The 24,242-nt window shown below is 35.6% G+C and overlaps 1 protein-coding gene and 1 non-coding gene across 6 annotated transcripts; one reads left to right on the top strand and one right to left on the bottom strand.

Moving 5' to 3' along the window:
* Window positions 1-595: 595 nt before the first annotated feature.
* On the bottom strand, window positions 596-24,226 carry LOC138701046 (transformer-2 protein homolog alpha-like). Of its 5 annotated transcripts, none has more exons than XM_069827581.1 (9): window positions 24,067-24,226; window positions 23,577-23,728; window positions 22,612-22,635; window positions 13,054-13,273; window positions 8,305-8,433; window positions 7,802-7,977; window positions 6,944-6,991; window positions 2,635-2,744; window positions 596-1,774 (listed from the first exon to the last, which is right to left on the bottom strand). In XM_069827581.1, the coding sequence occupies exons 1-9, from the start codon at window positions 24,079-24,081 to the stop codon at window positions 1,746-1,748; spliced, it is 903 nt and encodes a 300-aa protein (XP_069683682.1). In that variant the 5' UTR covers window positions 24,082-24,226; the 3' UTR covers window positions 596-1,745. The 5 variants fall into 5 exon arrangements, with proteins under 5 accessions (XP_069683682.1, XP_069683685.1, XP_069683684.1 ...); XM_069827582.1 differs by lacking the exon at window positions 596-1,774 and adding an exon at window positions 1,803-2,401; XM_069827584.1 differs by lacking the exon at window positions 6,944-6,991.
* TRNAS-GCU (transfer RNA serine (anticodon GCU)) lies at window positions 14,638-14,711 on the top strand. Its single transcript has one exon. It is a non-coding gene; the product is annotated as a tRNA-Ser (tRNA).
* Window positions 24,227-24,242: the final 16 nt, after the last annotated feature.

Here is a 24,242-nt window from a genome sequence, read left to right as displayed (position 1 = left end):
AATTTAGATCATGTGGATTCTTATATATTTTTTCATGCTTTTTTCAGTTATGGTGAAACTATATACAAACTCTAATACTACATTTATGAAAATAATTTGTTTTTAAATACTACAAAGAACACCGTGAAACAAAAAAGTGCCTCTAGATCAAAACTAAGGAGACGATAGATGTCCGTCTTTGATATTAAACTACTCACTTAACCTGTAAAACATTTACCTAATAGTCCAATCATATGCAGCAATCTTCGTGCTTTATCTGTGGAGTACATGGAGGGCACTGTCCTTTAATTACTGTCAAAGAACTTGCTTTGTGAAATTATTATTACAGCTTGCACAAATATGAACATTTTTCATACTAAACTTAAAAACTCGTTGTGTTAAGAGGATCAGTGACAAATATTGTAACCAGAAGATATAAATCAGGTCACTTTATTGCTGACACTGTGGCAACTCGCAACTTGTAGTAATCTAACATGTGGATATCTTTCAGCTATCTGAACTTTTCGTCTTCATTGTTCACAGAATATAATACAGTCTAAGAAAGGAATGGATATGAAACAGGAGAAGTAATTGAAAGGTTATAAAACATTACAAATACTGAGAAGTTTGTCTGTATTACTCAATTACCACAATTTAAAATAGAAATATATAAAAACAAGTGACCTACCTGTCCTTCAAATCCTCAAATATCACACATGATCTGTTATCAAAAGACGTTGCAGTATTCTTTAGCCTGATTCACGTTATACTGTTAAAAGCAAACATTTCAGCACAGTAAGCAAAAAAAAAAAAATAAAATAAAATAAATAAATAAATAATACAGAAAGATAAAGAGTATTTGTTTCCGTGAATCAGGCTAAATACCTTCAGCTGTATAGGAAAAAGAAAACGAAATTAACAAGAGCCTTGGAATTTTAAAATCTGATAAAGAATATGATCACCACCAGACAAGAAAAGAGAACCTATTATTGATGAAACTTCCAAGTTAACACACTGGTGGAAATAAAGATTTGAAATGACCATTTCTGTAATCTAGTTTGCAAATTGTATTTTTTTTTTAGCTCGTATTAAACTTTTCCAAAAGTTGGAAGTATGTCTTATTTCAAGAACATCCTAAACAAGGGTTATATTCCATTCTTATTAGAACGTATTCACTCCACATTTAATATTAAAAATATCTGATTAATTTAGTAAATGGAATAAAACCCTAACAAGAGTACCTCAAAGCTGCGATGTGGGAACACTGCAAAGTTAACTAAAAGATGGTGCAATAGTTTTAGAACACTCAAGTCTGTTGTGTTGCAACAAGCATTTCTTTACATCTTGATCACGTCACCACAGCAACTCTGAGATACAGAAAATATCAGGGAGGTGGAAACTGATGCCCTCCCCATTCTAGCCAAGTAACAAACCACCCCAGTAACTTACACTTTGTTTTCTTCATTTTTCCACTTCTAAACTTTTCTACGCCCTCTATTCTCACGCTTGTTGCTTCGCTTTTAGCATCTTGACATGACTAACTTGAAAATGGTAATGATATTCTTGCGACTCTAACCAACCCCAGCTCAACTTCTTGTGTGAGTGAATTTGGCTTGGACGATATTTCATGTATTCAAGTTTGCTATATATTCAGATCATATTCTTTCTCATGTGAGCTTCAAGAAGACTTGAACGTGGATGTTCCATGTTCGGTTTCTTCCCCAGAGATAACTTGCTACATATTTTTGTTTCTTTTACTTCAAACTTCATCCAATACCTCTTGCTTCATCATAACCTTACAAAAATGAAACAAACAAGACAAATTAGAATGTGCTATCACTAATTGAATTTAATTTGTTCTAATGATACAGTATTAGAATCTACCATCTATTCAGAAATCCAACTTATGTGATTGGAGGGTAAAAAATGCATTGGAACATAAAACACTTAAACCATTTAACATGGTTGCGAACACAAAACATCATTATATTGGCTGCCAATACAGTTAAGTATAAAATGAACAAAACATATCAGGAAACATTGCAGCACAAAAGGATTAATGAAGTACTACTAACGAGAATTACTAACACTGCTTATCTCAATTTTGTCCTTTGTAATAAATCAGCTGTGCCGAGACTGTTCTATTGTCCTTAAAATTAAGTTGAACATAACTGATTCGGGAGGGGTGCACAATATTCATCCTTCTTGCAATTCATGAACAGACATAATATTAAGACTGGCTGTCCACTATACACTAAATCAATGCAAAAAACATTTCCATATCAGGATAGCAGTAAATTCAGTCACTATTGTTATCTGCCAGCCATCATTTAGGGGGACACAACACGATAATGCAATGGAAGTTAGTCCACCTCAAGTGGAAACGAAGCCCCCAATCTGGTGCTAGGAGGTTAATATCGACCTGTAATAAGGACAGGGTACAAATACAATGTAATGACACATCTTTCAAAACAGATACACTAAAAATGTCATACCAACAGATTGCTGGAGATGGTGAAATCTTCCCAATTATTTCTTGAGGTGGAAACTTAAAACATTCTTGTATTCTTTATTTACTTAATTAAATGACAAAAAAAATAAATGGAACAAACAAGACTTAAGAAAGGCCATTTCCAAGATCTATATTATACTTACGAGGTGAGTAAGAACGTGACCGTGAGCGGTCATAGCGTCTTCTTCGGTAATAAGGCGATGGTGAACGGCCACGATAACCACCACCTCTGTACCCTCCACCATAGTAGTCACTGTAACACAAAGCAATTGTTTCAAGTCACTACTTTTTTCTTCAGAATACTGTTTTCCCTCACTTTTAGTCAGAGAGTAATAGTAATGGGCCAAAGATTGGCACCTCGAACAATTTATGGAAGGGTGGAAGGAAGAACTAGTGATTACAATAAAATTGCAAGGAATATGAACTAACATTATTTGGTAAGTAAAACTGTAAGCAGTAATATAAATCTGAAATTTAAAAATAAAACAAAGCGACTCTAACAATCTCAAACATCTCATGTCTTGTACAATAATTTCTGGAAATAATTTTAAGACATCTGATGTTTTCATATTTGCTCAATTCACGAACATAGGAAATTTACGTATATGTTTAATATATAATTTCAGTGAATGGACAATGACCACCATACCTGAATCTCAGCACAGGTACTCTGAACATCACTGTTCCGTAGAATTGAATAACAATAAATGGGTATTAAAATTGGATTACTAACGGCATAACATTATTCCACATCACAAATCAATATTTACTGCTCACTGTCACTGCATATTGTACCACACCTGCAATTAACTACGAAAATATTTGGAACTGAATGTCTAATTTCGTGGTTATTAGAGAGAAGGAAGTATAAAAAAGTATGGAAATTGCGTGTATGTGCACACATGCAGTAATATATATTGTATAGCCTACTCAGAATTGTTCAATTAAATTGCCTTTGAATTTTTATACATTGTTCCATTATATTTTCACAATAAAATGTATAAATAGAACTGTTTGTTCTCACTAGTGCTTGGGGAAGAGATAAAACTCTGAAGACAATGCATTTGTAAAATCTTGGCGGAACTTCTGTGTCAATTACAAATTTACCAAGAAGGGGAGAGGGTTTAAGTTATTAATCTGCTGTAGTCTACACAGTCCCATTATAGAAAAACAATGAAATTTCAGTTCAAGGCTTCAGCTATCAAAAGCAACTCACAATAAAAGTCTACAACACAAGATCAATCGTTTTCAAGCAGTAACTACTGTACTTTTGAACAGTTAGGTAATTGGTTAGTATCAAGTCATCACTGGTAACACTTCGTACATGTTAACTGAACCTACAACCACAACTAAGTCTCTTCTACCAACATTTCAAACTCTGTATGCATTTCTGAAAGATACACAAATATTAAAATCCAAGATGCTACAGTTTCCCAACATTTCAAACAATGCACTTACTACATGCAAGAAGTGGGCACTAATACGTGTGGACGTAACAAACTTTCACAACACAACTTAGTTTCAAAAACAACTCTGTCGAAAAGAATATATTGAACAATCAGCTGTAATCAAAAACTACATAGTGTATTGGATGCTGTATCATTCCCTATCTACAGAGATTAAAGACGCTTCTACATCGTCAGAAGAGAGCATGATAAATACCAATATTTAAAATACATGCACACACAGCATGGAGGTTCTATGAGACAACCCTCTGTCAAGTTTATCATTAACACCAAGACAACATCCTGAATCTACAACAATTAATGTTTCTATCATCAAAGTGAATAAACACGACATATTAAACAGAAAAAAAACCAGAAAAATGGGGATATGACTAACAGACTGGATAACTCATTCAATTAAGAGTGCTTGATGACCCCAAAAGATTCCAACACACGTCAACACTGGTAGTAATTGTTTAAGCCATCCCATGTAACTTTATTTGAAATTCTATTTTACGGTGAGTAAAGCAATGCTACATTATACGTCGACCAGGAAAATATAAAGTAAGTTCATTTTTTCATCTTTGACACAAACCGAACAGCAGTCAATGGATGTACATTAAGAGTCATAAGTAAATATATACGAAAATAATAACAAGTCGAACCTCTCTTTCATGCATACTCGTACGAGCTTTGGTAATTTATAATTGTTTCACACTTTGCTGCTTACATCTATACAAAACTCTCAATAAGAATGAAGGACTTACATAATTATGCCTTTAGTTAGTGGGTCCATTCGAACCTAGCCAGGAGAATTTAATTCACTGACCTACACTGTATCACTCAGAGAGCACTTTTCTATGCTATCGCAATTGAGCATGAGTAGCTGGCCACTAAGTATTAAATAAATACATACAACCCTCTTAGATAAAATTAAAGAATGTAAATAAGATGGATAGAACATTTAGATAGTGTTGAAGAAAACCATATCTGAAAGAGCATTGTGATATATTCCTGTTGGGACAAGAACCCAAGACAGACCACAAAGGCAGCAATGTGAATTTTATAATTTTCAAATGGACCAAGAATTTTTCAGTAAAAAAGACATATGCATAATTTTCTCATGAACTGGCTTGAGAAACATCTACAACAGCTTTAATAGCTTAGGAGAAAATAATGTACAAAGAGAGAAAAAAAAATGTCAAGAATTATTCTTCCAGTATTGGAGATGGAAACTTAACTCATGCACAAATATCGACAGCAATTCTTTTGCATAACCATACTATCAGCTGTTAATACTTCATATAATGGAAGTGAAAGTCTAGGTGCTACATATTATATACGAGAGAAAAACCAATATTAAAAACATTGGCCTCCTAAACTGAAAGATATGAATTTTCCTGTTTAAGTAGCTTTTAGAAACAGAAGGCAAACTGTGCTGAGTGATGTGATATATTCATTTCGCCCCTTATAGCAGTCGCCAAAACTGAATCATACTGCCTGTTGGAACATAGAATTTCTTCCCTTCACAGTTGATCAAGTATATCATACCATCTACAAACTGCCGAAATCTAGGTGTTTGCATCCTATTTTACAGTAAGACTGAAGCTACAATGTGCCCACTGCTTGTCCTCCCTCCTATCAGCAACTTACACAAGGCAGTACTTTTAAACAAATAATAAAGTAAACCTACCGATTAAAAGAAGAGTAGTCACCTAGCGGATTGTAAATTGTTACCAAACTATGACAGTATTTACAGTGTACTGATCTGTAATCAATGCATTTTTCAACACAATTCACATTATACCGGTGAAATCCTCAGCTCCTGAATTCATAGCAATATTACGCCATATCCAAAAGTGAGAAATGTTTCTACAGTTCACCAATGTTCATTTAAGTACATTTTGTGACTGCCATCATTAGATTAAAGGTACTTACAGCACTCAAGATACCAGTACTGTATCCCTTCTGAACCTACAATTTTTTGTTAAATTCCAACATTTCCTAGAAAGAAAGCAGGTGAAATATTGATGAACAGCATATGGTTTTGTTGTTTCAATGATTTGCATGTAGCAATGAAGCCATAAGTATTCGTGCTCTCCAATACTTCAAAACATGATGAACAGCATATTATTTTATGAAAAATACCACACATTTACAACAGAAAAAAATAACCAAGAATGTCATCTGCTTGCAAAATGAAGTATCAAGTTATATGCACACAACTGCATTAAACATAATGTAAATATTGTAGTATAAATGTAACATATTACTGAAGGTGAGAGATAAAATTTTTATTAAGAAAGCTGAGTTTCCCTTTAATCTGTTAACCCACAGACTGTTGGAATAGGCAGATATTTTTGCAGAATGTAAGAACTGGAACTCGCAAACAAGAGTAACAAAATGTGAAAATGTGTGTTATTAAAGCAATGACAAACCAACAGTTGCCAACAAAATCACAGTTTCGTTTTTGGGTTTGAACTATAATGCAGAAGCCTCCAGTGAACTGTACCACAAACGAAATATTTTATCAGGACTGAACAGTTAATGTAACCCACATTTATTTCTTAATCATCTTGCTTTTTAAACAGACTTGCAAAACATGTTGTACGAATTAAGAATACAGCAAAAATTCGTATTTTGAACAATATAACTTCATCGAAATAACTACATAGCTCATCGAAGGGTTATGAAATATGAAGACTCTATAGTGGTGAAAAGTCTTGAATACAGAAGTGCACCACAGAAGTTACTTCAACCAAGACGTGTGAAATACATAACATACTGCAGAAGATTGCAGAATAGTGTAAATCTGCCCCTCCAACCAGCCAATAGTAAATACCAACCATTAACATTCATTCAGGTTTATCATTACATGCATTCATTACAAATGGAAAACGTTTGAGCTACAACACACAAAATTTTGTGAATCTTTACTCCAACTGCGCAAGATGCACATTCTTTAAGAATGGCAACCAAAAACATTAGAATCTAGATTAACACTCACATTTCACCCTTCTGTCTCCCACCCCACTGGCCTCTGCCTTCTGTCAGACTGAAACAATAAACACCGGAACCATTTAAGTATTCGTACACTTTTCTTTCTATTCATTTTACAAATAATTTCAACCCCATTTTAATCTTTAAAAATGAATGCATGACAATAAGTTCAGAATGAATGTATCAAAACAGGTTACTTTTGAGGTTCGAAATGCACCAATATAAAGATATTCAATCTGAATAAATTCCTTACAAAGTACTTTGTTAATTTAATGCAATATTGGAGAAGTTATTTCCATTTACTCCCAAATTAAAAAAGTACATTTGCTGCATTCTTGCAGAAATATTTTCATCTTCTGAATTGTAAACAATATCACTTACCTGTAAATGAAAAAACTACAACCTCAATGCCCCAAAAATGTGACTTACACAAGATCAATGTGATCAACATTTTATTGCATGCAAGTTGTTGAAAAGTTTACAAAACATACTGTAAATGTCAATAGAGTGTTTCCATACTATTTTTCCTGATATCAACTTGTAAAGATTTTTGTATTAGTTCTGCCATAATTTTGTATGTTTACAATCTAAAATTCAATTAATTTAATAGTTTTGAAGACTTTCGAAAATATTCTTACAGAACTGAAACTGTGAAACATCGGAGTTAAGAGCAATGCCAGAAGTACTGTTTCAATATTCAATTCACATAAAATTGTTTGTTGGTCTGGCATCCAACAACGTAAAAATATTTAAGATTTAATGCAGAAGAATTCAAAATGCAAACACCAGTACAGTGGTAAAATATGCAATGCAAGTGACAGCTAGTATGAGGAGCAATTATTCACTACATCAAGATTTTACTTACTATGTGGGCTTGCCCATGTAAATGCCTGGGGTAGGGGTATGAGCACGCTGCGTAATAGAGAAATCCACACGGATCCTTCGGCCATCGATCTCCATTCCTGTGCATTGCTCCTTGGCTACTTTTGCATCTTCAGAGCTCTCGAAGTATACAAATGAGAACCCTCTTGAACGCCCAGTCTGGAAACATCACTTTTGTGCTTAATTATGAAGTAAAGACTGTACAATAAATTATCCTATGTTTATATAAATATTTTAAAATGCAATAAGCTCATTACGTCAACATTTTTCTCGTATAACAAATCATACAAAGAAAAATGAAGGAAAAGAGAAATGAGGATGAAATGGAAGAAGCTACGAGAAAATGAATGTAATGTACTTCAAGTCAATATTACTGTACATTACAGTGAACATACAAACTCACTAGCTCTTCATAAATGTACTGTACTTGTCAATAGCAAATAGGATATAATATCAACTGCTGGATTATTTTACAAGGGCACCCACCTTAGCATCAATAACAACCTGCACTCTCTCAACAGGACCATACTTCGACATGATGTGATGTAGCTGTTGTTCTGTGGTATAGATACTCAGTCCAAATATTCCTAAACAACGACTTGGCTGAGGATTATCCTGAAAAGAATAGAAATGAACATGAGTTTCATTCAGCCTTCTTCAAAAATAATACCAAGTTTTTTATCCTTTCTTAAACAACATATCAGTTCAAATTCTGTAGTGTTAAGGGCAGTAGCGGCCCGCGGTTACAAAGGTTGGCAGTTCTGCACGAAAAATAGTGTATTTAGCAAACACATGCTGTTTATTGCATCTAAATCGGATAACGCGTGTAATTACAGCCCCTTCTCGAAGTTGACTGTGCAGCTGAAATTGTATTCCAACCATACGTGCGCTACACCTCTCCCACCTGGTACAACTAGTGACGTAGTGGAGATGTTCTCCACATGCTTTTCTACTTTTTTAAGTCAAATTAACTAAATCCTTCACTCCGGTGTTTGTCCATGTATTTTCTCCTCTAAACAGAATACACGAGTGGGGCAGAAAGCGTTTTCATGAGCGCAGCAAAAAACCAATCGTTTCCATTACACATTTCGGTATTAAAATGACTAGTAGGGTACATGATTTCCTCAACTTTTTCCAGAAATTTCAGTATCTAAATTTTGTGTAGGACGTCCTAATTTATTCAGTTAACATGCAATTTCTCTTTTAATTTCAAAAGGGTTGGTCAATTAGGTTTTCATTTCATTCATTTTTAATATTAAATATTTCCTTAGAAATAATGACTAATCACATTACACCACCCACAGTACTATAACACACTGGAACTGTAATGATATACAATAGTCCAGAAGCCTATGTGTTCTAACGCAGGTCATAAAGAGATGAGGATGTTGGCAGTTCTTTTGTATATTCAGAGAGAGCTGCTTCGGTTGCAGCTCTAATGCAGTCTTATGGGACGGTGAAGAAAACCAGTTTTCTGCTGCCGACTACCCTACCTTGAGCTTCAGAAACTGCCGATCACAGATCCGAAAAGTACACTACAGCTAAAATTCTCGAGCAGTTCAAGGCTCCTACAGACAGTAAATTCTCGAATCGAAAAAGAATGAATTGGAAAAATAAATGAAACGAACTAGGTTACGTAAAAGCACGTTTTACATTTTTAATTTTTTCAGGTCCATTTAAATGGCGGTTCTGCAGCTCTGCAGTTCTTATTGTAGAGCCGCCTCTGGTTAAGGGGATAGAGAGAAAATGCACAAGTAAGGAAGAACATCAAGCTACTGGCACTGTGATAGTTCTTGTGGTGATGGTTATTAATTAAACTTTTAACTGCAGAGACTAATCTCAATGTGGGAGAGAAATGGTCAAATTTTGTCTCGAGCCTTCTATTAGAGGCAGCCTGCACCATTCAATCTAACAGTGATGAAATTAAACTATAGTTCTTTTTGCTGCTGCTTTAGCACCACATGGTGATTAATAGAGTATTGCTGAAACGTCGAAAGGGAAAACTAGAGTACACTGCAAAAACCAATCACCAAGTAACATCTTTACCCAACACAATTCCACTTGGCTATGCCGGGATTCGAACTCAGGTCATCAATATAGAAAACCAACAATATCTATTTATTTAGTTATTTAAGATTTGGGGGGGGAGAGGAAACAATATAATCAGCCCCAAGCATGAACACATTTCTGGATCAGAAGAAAAACACATCTGCTACCCAAGATACGTCAATGGCCACCTCACATCTAAGGGCTGATATACATGGGAGGGGACTGATGAGATGAGATGCAGAGTACAGTAACATTCTCCAAAATACTACTATGTTCTGTGTCAATAATCCTACCGCGCGCGCGCGCACGCACGCGCACACACACAGATATATATATATATATATATATATATATATATATATATATATATATATACACACACCAATAATCTTATTTCTTTTGCTCATTACACAAAGCTTGAGTAAACTTTTGATATGTACTTTGCTAGGAAATTATACTCCACGGGGAGGGAGAGTGCATAAGTAGGTATGCAGTAATAACGAAACTATATTGTAAGAACAAATGAGGATAACATACCAGTTGTAGTTACAATCAATGTCGACAATCGACACCAATTTAACACCCTGATCGATTGTAATCCTCATTTGTACTTTTTTTAGGTTGGTTATTTAACGACACTGTATCAACTACTAGATTATTCAGTGTTGATGGGATTGGTGATAGCAAGGCGAGATAAGGTCGAGGATTCGCCATAGATTACCTGATATTCGTCTTACGACTGGGGAAAACCCCGGAAAAAATCCAACCAGATAATCAGCCTAAGCGGGAATCGAACTCGCGTTCGACCGCAACTCTGGATTGGCAGGCAAGCACCTTATCCAACCGAGCTACACCAGTGGTTCACTTGTACTCAAAACAATCTGTATTATTGTATACCTACTTATGCGCCCCTTGTGTATACAGGTATGTGTATATATATATATATATATATATATATATATATATATATATATATGAAAACTTACATTATAGTTCGTCCAATTTCCTTGTGTGTAATATAACAGAAAAGACTTTGCTGGCTGATCTACTGCCACAGAATTTTGTCTTAATCTGTTAATAACCAAACATAACCCTCACTTAGAAAGACTGACACCTTCCCTTCATCTCCATGTATACGGAGAGTTGCCACATCTTCAAACTGAAGTAGCATAGCAGTCACTGAACAATTCAATGTAACTAATGTGGCAGCTGTGCAGCTTGTGAATGGTGGGTGGTCAGAGCTGTTTGAGTAGGAAGTTGTAAATCTGTTAAGTAGGCATTCAAATAAGTTACCAAACTGCACACAAGGAAATTGTACAAACTACATCACCTCTTGCATTAACAACTTCAAACTTTTCCAGCATGCACCTGATTATGTTGCTATCTGCTCATGAGGAATCAGTTCCTCTTTTTCTTGAAGAGTTTCCCCCCAGATCCCATTAAGATGTTTGCATAATGCAGGCAGAACCATTTTTCCAGTTCATCAAACAGATGACCGATGGGATTCAAATCTGGACTTCAAACAGGCCATGACATGAATCCCATCTCAACCAGGTACTGTTGCACACTTCAGGCAACATGTGAGCATGCAAAGTTGTGCATTAGCTTGAAACCTTCACCAATGGAGAAAAAGACAAAACACACAGCTGAAGGAATTCCTTCATGTAGCGATGTGCTCTAAGGACCCCATGCTCTACAAAGACCAGTTCTGTTAAGACTTATTCCGATCCATTCACAGAACCACTCTTGCACCTAATGTTGCACTGTTGAGAAACAGTGTTCTCAATACAATAACACTGTGCAGTTCTATCAGGTGAGTTCTGGACCTGAGGTAGGTCTTCTGGAGAGAGAAACTTCTTCCAAAATCCTTTGGACAAGTCTCTAATTTATATTGACCATATGATCTTGAAGTCGATTTCGACCTTCAATGACGGTGGTGTGGCACTCACAGAGAACTTGTACCAAGTACCTTACTATAATAATACCGGACAGCTAGCAGTTCTGCATGCAAACGACGCTGGTGCTGCTACCTAGGTGGCCAGTGTGGCGATACTCGCAAAACAAGCTGTAGTCAACTGCAATGTATGTTGTTGCTGGGCTAGTTAATAGTTTTATTAATCAGTGCTGTGTTAAAATGCTAGGGTGTGTATGTGCTATTTATAATTGCTACAAAATTACAGCATTACAAATTGTCCAAATCGTACTTTCGATTTCCGAGGGATCATAAAATGTGTCAACAACATTCTTTAGTAGGTCTAATTCCTTCGTCTTTGTGTTGATAGAAAAATACAAATTAGCTTTTTTATTTAGACCTAATAAATAAATAGAAGTTAAAATGTATCGTAAATTTTAAGGATTTATCAAACTGAGTTTTATTGTTGTTGCTTTTACTAATTATTACAAGCATCAGATTACTATCAATTTTATCTCTGCAGTTGTCAGCAATGCGTATATAAAGTATTATTGTAAATTCATTCCTAATACCAGAATTGATTATGTCTCACTAAACCAAAGAAAAAATATGTAACAATTAATTACAGGAAGTAATATGAAGTATGCAATATTTCTCATAATATGCAGCTTTGATATAAGATAATAATTTTACATTAAATATTATTCAATACTTCTAAAGTGTTTCATATATTATTCCACATTAGTAACTCACGTTTTAAACAATAGTTCGAATCCCGCTATGTTAATATTCGTATATGTGGACGTAATTCCACACCACTCCGCTAGATGTCATGTCCGCGATATTTCGCACTCACTTCATGCTGCCAGTACATGGCTGTTCGGTATTATTATAGTACGGTATTTGCCTGTACCTATAGGAAATAATCAAACCCAAATCTTCTCGTACCTGACCCTGGTCTCTTTCAGTATGATCCAGTTTTCCTGTACCTTCGTACAATTCTGGAAATTGTGGAAGCCGAGGTTTCCAACAAACCTGCAATACAATGCTTGCTACACCCATTTTCCAGCAACACAACGTTTCTTGTAGCATCTTCAGGCCTCAGAATATTGTACAGCATTTCCCAATAATATATAGTGAAACACATTAACACGAACTTCTCCAGGATGCTTTCACCAGTTGGTCTGAACAAAGCTCCAAATCATAGTGCAGAGTGAACACTTTCTATACATATTACAGCAGAAGAGTATTTTACAGTAACATTTTCCTCTTACCCTGCTTCCCACATGCCGACGTCTAGATGACATTGGGCTGCGTGAATGACTCCGATAGAACTCCTTGCGTCTGTCACTGTAGCCGTAGTACTTTCCACGAGGGCTGTAGGAACGGGAGCGGGAATGGGAATAACGGGACTTGTACCGCTTTGGAGACCTTGAGCGACTCCGCGACCTGTAGCGGCCACGGTAGGACATTCTTCGAGAACGCGAATGGCTCCTGTATTAACAAAAAATAATCCATGTCAAATTTTTAAAAAACGTGTTCAAAACTGTGAATATAGCTATTACTATATTAATTTACAAAATGCGATGTTTAATTAGGTAAGTATATACACACACATTCGCAAAAAAATAGCTGTCTTGTATTGTAATCACTTATATTTTCCCACAAACTCTGAAACTGCAAGAATATGAAGAGTTACCAATGAGATTCATTGTCATGTTACAAAACAGTGGACAATATTGTGAAACAAGAACAAATAGTAGTTGTAAAACACGTTATTTCTCTTATGAACACTCAACCACAGATACAGGGGAGGCCTTTCACAGCATGTGAAAATGATCCAATACTTAACACAAGGTGATCCCCCAAATAATCACGCAGTCTTGTGAAGCATCATTCTCGTAGCCTGCAAATGGGGTATATGTTCCACAGGCAGGAAACAGACAATGTTTTAAGTGTATGAAACGAGAGTGATTGAGATGTACTGGCTGATGCTATTATCATTCGAATGGAACAGTCTTAGTGTGGAAGCGTGTTGGATTCGAGTGTTTCCCTAGAGATGAACTATGTACTAACATATTTTCGGGATGATGAGATTTCGCTACGTGTTGTAGGGAAGAACGACGATGATTTATGGGGAAGGAAAGATGGCAGCGGAGAGTTAATTTTGGTATTTTTCTATATTGGCATATGGTTAATTTTAGTATTTAGGGTAGAATTGCTTGCCTGTGTATTAATCTTTGACAGAGAATTTATAAATTGTAAAAGGCATGTGTGGAACTTACAAATTGTTGAACCAGTTTTGGCGAGTGTAAGAGTGCTGAGTGTAATGATCTCACGAAAAAAAAAAAAATTGTTTTATTTAACGACGCTTGCAACTGCAGAGGTTGTATCAGCGTCGCCAATGTGCTGGAATTTTGTACCGCAGGAGTTCTTTCACATGCCACTAAATCCAGTGACATGAGCCTGTCGCATTTAAGCACACTTAAATGCCACAGACCTGGGCAGGGATCGAACCAGCAACCTTGGGCACAGGCCAGTGCTATATCACCTGCGCCACCCAGGGCGACTGATCTCATGAAGCTTTTTACTACATTATACAAATCTGGCTTTCAGGTAGTAGCTCCCTGTAAAGCAGGTTTGAATAATTTCAAGGAAAAATTGTTCCGGGGACGGGTATCGATCCCGGGACCCTGCTTTACAGGGAGCTACTACCTGAAAGCCAGATTTGTATAATACATTCGTTACTGGAGGTACGTTAACAGAAAGCCACAATTTAAGTCACACAAGTATTTGTGTGCACTCATAGTTGAGTTGTGTGGATACAAAGGGAAAATTGTGTCGGTGTCGTGTATAGTTCCTGGGGTAGCTCAGTCGGAAGAGCGTTCACTTGCTAAGCGAAGGGTCCCGGGATCGATACCCGGCCCCGGAACAATTTTTCCTTGAAATTTTTACTAGATTGTTTAGCACAAACTATATTCTTTATTATTATGTAGGATTCTCTGTTTATAATTATATGTTACTTTATTGTTAAGGTAAATAGTGTTTATTGTTCATTTTCCTCATCCCAATAAGATAATTCAAAATGTTATTCAAGGTCTAAGGAAGAGACAATCGATTGGTGGACTGGCATCTCAGCATATTTTTGTAATTTCTCCTTATATAAATCTGTTATGTAATAAAAAATTCATCAGTTGAGTTAATTTACATACACAATACTACTAAAGTTCAGTAATAAATCAGTTTCAATGTCTGTTACCCATTGTTGCCAAAAATCAAGTGGTTTATATCTGCTATTAACAAACAAAAAATATAAAATGTGTAAGTCTGACCTGAAGTTTAACTTTGAAAAATCTTCCTTTGTCGAAAGTCGCCAGTCAGGTGGAATCTTACATTCTCGTCAGTGGTGATAATGAATATTAGAACAAAAACGAGCTATTTGATTACAGAGGTCATGGCGCCACAAAAAAAAAAAAAAAAAGTTAAAAAATACAGCAGCAGCTTCTGTTTCTCGAAATTCGGATTTGCTGCGGAATGTGGCAATACAATGCTAGCTGAACTAACATTCGTGTTAACTTTAAGAAGATATTCCTCATTTTGTAAAAAAAGTGCCTATGCCATTCTTTTGCACTCTGTGTTCTATTCTTGTTTGAAATTACCAAGAGAAAGAGATATTGAAGATTTCACAAGGAATGTACACAATTTTTTCTCGTACATCCCTAAACGAATTGGCAAATTAAAACTCTTAGTAAGTGAAGCAATTCTGGACTAAATTAATGATCCCACAACAAAATTATATCCTACTTTTCTACAGTTTGCTTTACCTACATATATTCACATCCCATAACTTAAAAATAGTATCACCTCAAATTCAAGTACTATATTGCAAGGTGGAACATGGAACACACTTTGAAGACAGTTCTCAACAGTTACACGAAGACAGACTATCCTGGAAAAACCACCACTGAAAGAGATACAATACCAAAATACTTCTAAATTCAAGCATTTAGAGGAAATTTATTTTGGTTCTAATGTTCTATTGGCAAATGAAAGCAAGAACTTGGCATCTGCTCAAGTAAAGGACTTCCAACTTAGATGCTTGAAATTTTACATTAAAATTTTTCACCAGCTGTACAAACGATTTCTTTCTGATAGCAGCATTACAAAAGATTCAGAAGTATTAGGCACAACTAAAAGCAAAACTGTTCATTCTCTTGTATGACTTGCATCAAACTTCCCGAATTTTATAGACAAAAATGAGGTTCACAAATGAGATGCAGTACGGAGAATGTTGTGGAAAGTTGAAATAAAAGATGATTTAACAGACCCTTCAGAATGTTGTTGATGGTACATAATATGAAAGAGGGTGACAACCTGTTTTCAAGATTCTCTCACTTTACACTGTCTGTTGCTTACCTCATTCAAAAGCGTTTGTAGTGTTTTCTAACATTAATAGAGTGAAAAACAACACTAGAAACAGACTAAGCAGTACAACCATCTCACGACTTCATACAAAAAGGGTACCACATAACTGTATGTGTTATAATAACTACAAAATTAGCGCATAGTTGGTAAACAAATCAGGATACTACGAAGAGAACTGAGGCAAAGAACAAGAATGAAGCCGATGAGACAGAGTGATCAGGAAAGGGAGGACGAAAACATTCGCAAGAATGGTAAGTTTAAAAACAGACGTAATATGTACTTAATAGTAACCTCATAAAACCCCTATCATCCATTCACAGAGCTGAGGTATGAATGATGAATAAGCAACGCATGGAGGGATTACTGGGAACTGAAATGGATTTCTGAACAGAAGATGGGAAATTTCGACGAGAAAAAAAAAACAAGACCCAAAAAATTATACTGGCAAGAAAGACAATATGACGAGATCAAGCAAAAGGGATAGAGTTGGTACAGCCAAGTGACAAGGATGGAGGAAGGAAAAGGGGAGGACGTCTATGTGGAACCACTATGTACAATATTAATAATCTATACTAATAATAAATCTGTAGCCAATATTTTCCTGGTAATTTTCGATTTTCCAAAAATAATTGGTGTCAACATGTATAATTAACCACACTGAAACCGAAAATCGCTTTTTTGAAATTTTTGTTCGTATGTCTGTCTGGATGTTTGTTACCTTTTCACACCATAATGGCTGAACCGATTTATATGAAAATTGGAATATATATATATTAAGTTCGTTGTAACTTAGATTTTAGGCTATATGGCATTCAAAATACTTTATTTAACGGGGGGGGGGGGTTATAAGGGGGCCTGAATTAAATAAATCGAAATATCTCGATTATCGATTTTCATGAAAAATGTTACATAACAAAAGTTTCTTTAAAAATAATTTCCGATAAGTTTTACTCTACACAGAAGTTTGATAGGACTGATATTTAATGAGATAAATGAGTTTTAAAATTACAATAACGCCATCTAAGGCGCTGTACTAAAATAAAAACAAATGACTTCGTCTATAAGGGGCCTTGGACAACAACAATCAAAAGCTATTAAACATAGCCTACAGAGAATGTTTCTGTGTTTGTATGAAGTAATATTGGAAGCTAATTAATTGTTTAATTATTATTTCACCATTGGAAAGTGTAGTTTCTCTAGATGGACATAATTCTACAATGTTATTACAGTAACTTCTGAAACATATAGCAAGTAATATAAAGTATACACATTAAAACTAAATGATATGTCAATCTTCATTAAACTATGGTTGCATGTAATAACAATTAAGAAACATGTTAAAGAAATTGTCATTGCACCAAATGATTGCTCTCTGGACCAAAAATGACCGCATTTTAATTATTTAAATACAATTTAAATTAAGCAACATATTAAACGATTTATCCTTCTATTAAACACGAATGTTCCCTGGATCAAACGTCCTATTTTAATTATGTAATTACTTTATATTTATTTCTAACAGGTGCAGCAGAGCACACGGGTACGGCTAGTATTATATATAAATGGAAAAATTCGGAATGACGTAAGAGAGATATATGACGAAGTTTAATTAAAGGGCAAAACATGACCTATAATACAACACACATGGTTACTTTGAAGTTGAAGCAAATAACAGCACATAGAAGAATTTGTAAGTTATTGACTCATGGTCTTCTTACTATGTTTATAAATCGCAATATGGTTTCTTCGTAATATACATACAATAATATTGTTTTAATTACATGTATAACTGAACTACAATATTAAGTTCAACTATATAATGGTAGCATAGAGTCATCAGATATGGTTGGATGATCCAAATAGCTACAGTAATAAATACATGTGAAAACTAACAAGGAAGTCCAGTTCCTGGGCTTTAAAACAATCTCTCTCCAGAGATTATAAGTATGGCACAAATCTATGGTTAAAAGATCAAGACTTCAAGAAAACAGAAGAAGCAGTCCTCTCTGTCGGTATTAATACAAGAGGAACCCAGACAATGCTTGGAGATGGCAGATAAACTCGAACTCTCCAAAAATAATGCCAGACAGATTTTCAACAAGATAAATGAATGGAGCCATTTGAATTGTGGCAAACCAAACGTGAGTGACATTAATGCCAGTCTCTGGTTGTAACACATGAGAAAGGAAAACAGCTTGAAGTGTGGAGGACAAGAATGGTACAGGTGATGAATAAATTATATCGTATATTCAATTATAAACTAGTTCTCAGTGAATTTAGCAAGAATAACCTTGAGCCAAGCGGAACCTTCCAAGGTCATAAGAATGAGTAAATATTGTTCCTACAAGTTTATTTTAATTGTAATAGAGACAGGTCCATAGGAATTTTTCACGTATAATTACACCCACAATACTTTTTGTGTTTTCGTAACAACTTCCAACTTTCCCAGTTTCTTAGAATTAAATTCATGGCATTACCCAACCTGCAGCAATTTTTCCAAAGACCTGCTTTCGTTTTGTAGTAACAATCTTTTTCCTTATTCTGTGTCATTTATGTTACAGAAAAATTTTAATCAACATTTTCATTTTAAAAATTTGCTGCATACACCTTTCACTCTTAGGTTTCTTTCAAGGGGACGAATACTAGCTCGCTATAAACATCATTCTCTCTCATATTTCGTGTTATTATACTTATTTCTACGACCTTAGATCAGCAATAAACTAACGTAACAGAAATGGAAATCAGTATATTTTCTAACTTTCGATCAAAATTAATTGCTTCCTACATACGTTTTACAACAATGTGCACATGTCAAAAATAAACAGATTGATCCTATTAGATTGTATTTGTGGGTTCAATGTAGAGGTATTTTGTAAGAATCCAGTCTCTGCCAATAAGCATCTTGTCTTTTCAGACTAAGTTCGGAATGGAAGGTTTATGACTCAAGTTTTTTTTCTACTTTTTCTTAGTTCTGGCAATCAGCCAGGCCACATTGGTGTACTTTTGACAAACACATTCCTCAAGAGAGAGAGTATAGTTCTATTTCTAACAAGACTAAATGAAAACACGCAAAAAGAGAAATCTAAAAATTCACAACACTTCACATTACCACAATAGCATTAATTTTATATAGGAACTGCTTTATTAACATCGTAAAATCAGCTATTTAATCTATGTCATTGCAATAAAACTTGCGTGAACTCTTTAAAGCTTTAAGAATATGAAGCATAAGTGTGCTGGCTATGTCCATCACCCTCAGTTAAAAATGAAGACACTGCATTCATGTACTGTCACAACTTGCGCAGTGTTTCTGAAATACATAGAACAATTTTTCCTGTATCATTGGCTCTTCCAAAAAGTGTTACCACCACCTTCTATACTGTAAACAAGGACCAGAAACATGCAAATTGCGAGAAAAGATTTAGATTATAAGCATTATTCACTTGCAAATAAAGGAATCTGGAGGTTCATTGTCGCCCTCACATAAACCCACTATCGGTCCCTATCCTGAGCTAGATTAATCCAGTCCCTAAGATCATATCCCAACTCAAATTAATTTTTATATTATCCTCCCATCTATGTCTTGGCCTCCCCAAAGATCTTCCAGCTAACACACTATATAGAAATCTAATCTTTCAGGTAAAGCTTCCTGTAAAGCAGATTTGAATAATTTCAAGGGAAAAATTGTTCCAGGGCCGGGTATCGATCCCAGGACCTCTGGTTTAACGTACCAGCGCTCTGCCAACTGAGCTACCCAGGAACTCCACCCGACACTGTCTCAACCTTTCCCCTTATATCCACACAACTCGCGTGGGCTGACGAAACGCCAGAGACCCACATCGAGTGCACACGAACTCTATGTGACTTGTAATTGTGATTTTCTGTTAACGTACACAGTGACGTATATATTATGCAAATCTAATCTTTCAGGTAAAGTTTCCTGTAAAGCAGATTTGAATAAATAGATAAAATACTTCAAAATGAATGTGAAACGCACATTTCACTTCACTTAGTATATGTAAGGCATGCCAGAAGCCTAAACTAACCTAACTGCGTACGTTAACAGAAAACCACAATTACAAGTCACATAGAGTTCGTGTGCACTCGATGTGGGTCTCTGGCATTTCGTCAGCCCACGCGAGTTGTGTGGATATAAGGGGAAAGGTTGAGACAGTGTCTGGTGGAGTTCCTGGGTAGCTCAGTTGGCAGAGCACTGGTACGTTCAACCAGAGGTCCCGGGATCGATACCCGGCCCCGGAACAATTTTTCCCTTGAAATTATTCACACTATATACACTTCTGGATCCACCCATATGCGCTACGTGCCCTGTCAATCTAAAACATCTGGATTTAATGTTCCTAATTATGTCAGGTGAAGAATACAACGCGTGCAGTTCTGCATACTTTAAATATTAATAATGAACTATAACCGACATCTTTTTGAATTGTTGAAAGTCTTTGAAAGAACATACAAAGGGTGATATCTTATTTTGCACTGAAACAATTTGTTATTATGAATAACATTTCAATACACAGGCCTGTAAATATTACCAGTGATTAAGCACCTTCTCTAAGAGGTAACAATAGTAAGCTTCCTAGCTCAGTGTCAAAGATATACGTTTTCCAAAATTTCTGTTATCACTATCATACATAAACTATCTCTTTGTGGAAATTATTAAACACTAAATTGGCTAAACAAAGGACCTTGGTTCTTCAACAGTCCATAAAGTTGTCTTCGCTGCACTTTTAAAGAAAAAAAATATGGTAAACAACTGTCTGGCAGATTCTCATTGGATTCATGATTTAACTTTCTTCGTTGGCCTAGCAGAGAAGCTTAATGACCTGAACTCAAAACGTCAAAGACAAGAAAATTGTGGCAATGATATCAGAGATATATTCTTTTGCTGAAAAGTGTAATTTATGGACGAGCCTAAAAATGGTGACAAGGCACTTTCTTACTTTGGAAACTCAATTAAAAGGCGAAACTATATGAAAAGGAAGCTCATTTAAAAATTATACGCAACTTGAAAGATGATTTTGATGGCAGATTTTCAGATTTCAAGAACATTTCTTTGATATCTGTGTGTGTCTTTCCCACAGGCAAACAAATCTCGAACATTTATTTTCTTCAATGGAAAGAGAATTCCGCTAAGCTGGAGAATTAGCACGATAGCTTTGAACTGTGCCATTATGTATACCACCAAATTTAACTAAATACACAATGTAGTCAACATAAGAACATGATGGTGTGTGCCGTCGTTAGAAGGAGAAATTTGTTTTTTTTTCTTTCTACTTCTTTCGTTCTGAACATTTACTGAGAGAAACACCACTGTTAGCGACAAGGTGTATTTGCGTAATTATTGCGAGTAGATTATGTGGCTTACATGAGAGGGTTGGGACAAACAGTTTTGCTGTAGTGCATGCGCGGACCTCTCATGCAGTGGAAGTGTGATCCTTACTTGAATTTATTTTCGCGTGTACATTGCAGATCAAATGAAGAAGATCCCTTCTTGCTTCGGTTACACAACTTGCATATACGAAGGTTAGGTTTGGTTAGTTTAGGTTTTTATTAACCTAGTCTTTGAATGCGCAGACAGGCAAGAATTGTACCTGTTTGTCATTTCCTTCTCGAAACATTTCACTATGTCTTGTAAAGTGTCCATTTTATCTCGAACTAAAATATCTCTCGAATTTTCTTCTGTTTCATCACAGCCGAATAATTGGTTCATCTATTTGGTATCAATGTTTCTAGTCGGTCATGGCCTTTATGACAGTTTTTGTTTCGTAATATTGATAAACAATAATATAATGAAAGCGGTGAATAATTTCATGGCCCCTACAATTTCTTTTTCGTAAAAAGCTAGATATTTTTCTCTAGGCCACAAATAAAACGGCAACACGGTCATAATTACGTACTTAACGCTTTGGCGAACATTAACCGAAAATTTACTTTCCATGATTTGAATGCTATTCCGTGAAACAGACCTATTTTCCTCCTCATTTCGTTGTGATAACCTACTTTAAGATCTTACATCATCTGTATTTTCTTTTAATGCATTCAAAACACCGGTATTTTACTACATAAACCTTGCACTTGACTAATGGAGTGATTTATTTAAGAATATAGTCGCGAATTTCACTACCACCATTGCGATTGTCTTTTGTTTGACACGGCTCGGTACAGTCCAGTGACTAGTGGCCAGCAAGTAACGTCGACTACCGACATTGCTCTACCGTCCATATTATACAGTTGTTCGAGAATTCAAAAATACATTGACCATTAGGTTCTGCTGAATTTCGTTAAGAAATTATTTGTAGGCTATGTAAATAGTGCTGCAAAATCAAAGACATACCGACCTGTCATTCCTATGACTAACCCGGATGAAGGTCTTGTTCACTTCAACTTACCTTTGCGAATCTTCATTTTCAAACCTGAAATTCATTTAAAAAAATACAGAACTAGACTGATGAAAATTTGTAATCATGTTTCGACCTACTCATCTGCTATTCGCCAAACATCAAAGTTATTGTTAAGGAAATTTCCTGCCAAGTTTTATACAAAGTGAAAAGATGTATTGAAACTTCTGTAATTTCACAAAAGATACTAAAAAGAGCAGACCTGTCTGCGTTTGTCGAATATGCATCACCATGCTTAAGAAAAGGCACTTTTCAGTGCCAATAATTTATTTTGTGTGCCCAAGGGGATAAACTCCAGAATACGGACTGCACCCTTTCCCTCTTACTTCAAAATTCCAACCTTGTGCACACAAAATAAATTATTGGCACTGAAGAGTGCCTTTTCGTAAATATAATTATACGCATTCGACAAACGCAGACAAATCTGCTATTTTTAGTATTTTAAGACATAATTCCGTAGGTGCAGTCCGTGTTCTAAAATTTTCCCAAATACTAGTTGTGAGGAATGTTACTATAGCTGTGTAGTATTATGTGACAGGTTAGGTTAGGTGAGATTAGGTGTGTATTATGTGGAGAGATTAGGTTAGGTTGGTAATTTGCTAGGAGACGTCGTTGTGTATGTCCCACTTTTACACTAAACCTAAAATTTGTTTTTGCAAGACATACTAAAATACTAACCTAACCTATCCTAACCTTTTTCCTTAATCTGTGACAGGTTAAGTTAGGTTAATTTAGGGTTTTAGTATATCTTGCAAAAACAAATTTTAGGTTTAGTGTAAAACTGGTCTACATGCAACGAGGTCTCCTAGCAAATTACCCGGTTTTGCATTACAGTGGCTCATTATGGCCGCTTCTCTAGTGCCAGGAAAATAAGTAACCTTCACCCCGGGAGTTAATAGCCACAGTTACAATAACAGCAACATACCAGATTCATTAAAAATACAACTTTAGCCTACCTAGAGCGTGAGTAGGATCTGCCTCTGTGATGAGACTTGTGCTGGCTATTTGAACGTGAACGGCTTCGGCTATGTTCCCTCGATCTTGGAGGCGAGGGCGTCTTATCATTGGCCGGAGGACTATGATTGGAACCGCTATGACTTGGGCTATGCTGTAATTAGATATGACGCTATAATATACAAAGCATTTATTATATGACCTTGAAACGGTCACAATATTTGTTACACCTTATCTTGTTATTATTGTCCAACATTATGTATTTTATAGTATTAAGCACTTTGGATTTTAAAACGATGCACAATAAATAATCAGAGAAATACATGTAATCGATTAGCTTCAAAATGTAGCCTATTCTTATTGATCGCCATGATAGCGTGGCTTCGGTGCCGCGCTCAGGAAAAACTAATTCCAGTTCAGTTTACTGATTAGAGATTTAAAGAAACTAAAATATATACATAATTACTAAGTTGAAACAATTATGATACCAACCTCCCTGTCACTCATGCCTCGAAAGGTAAAACAAAAAACCGAAGCCTTTTACTCGGTACATATAACCCAGTTTACTGCACTTAAAATGGCGTCTTCCCCAGTCGAATGGACAACAACGATGAACGCTATTCCGCTGTTGAACCTCCAAACGGAAGTACTGTACCATCTATGTGAGT

The sequence above is a fragment of the Periplaneta americana genome, chromosome 6 (assembly GCF_040183065.1).
Source record: "Periplaneta americana isolate PAMFEO1 chromosome 6, P.americana_PAMFEO1_priV1, whole genome shotgun sequence".
NCBI classification, from domain to species: domain Eukaryota; kingdom Metazoa; phylum Arthropoda; class Insecta; order Blattodea; family Blattidae; genus Periplaneta; species Periplaneta americana.
This window is presented reverse-complemented; position numbering and strand designations above follow the sequence as displayed.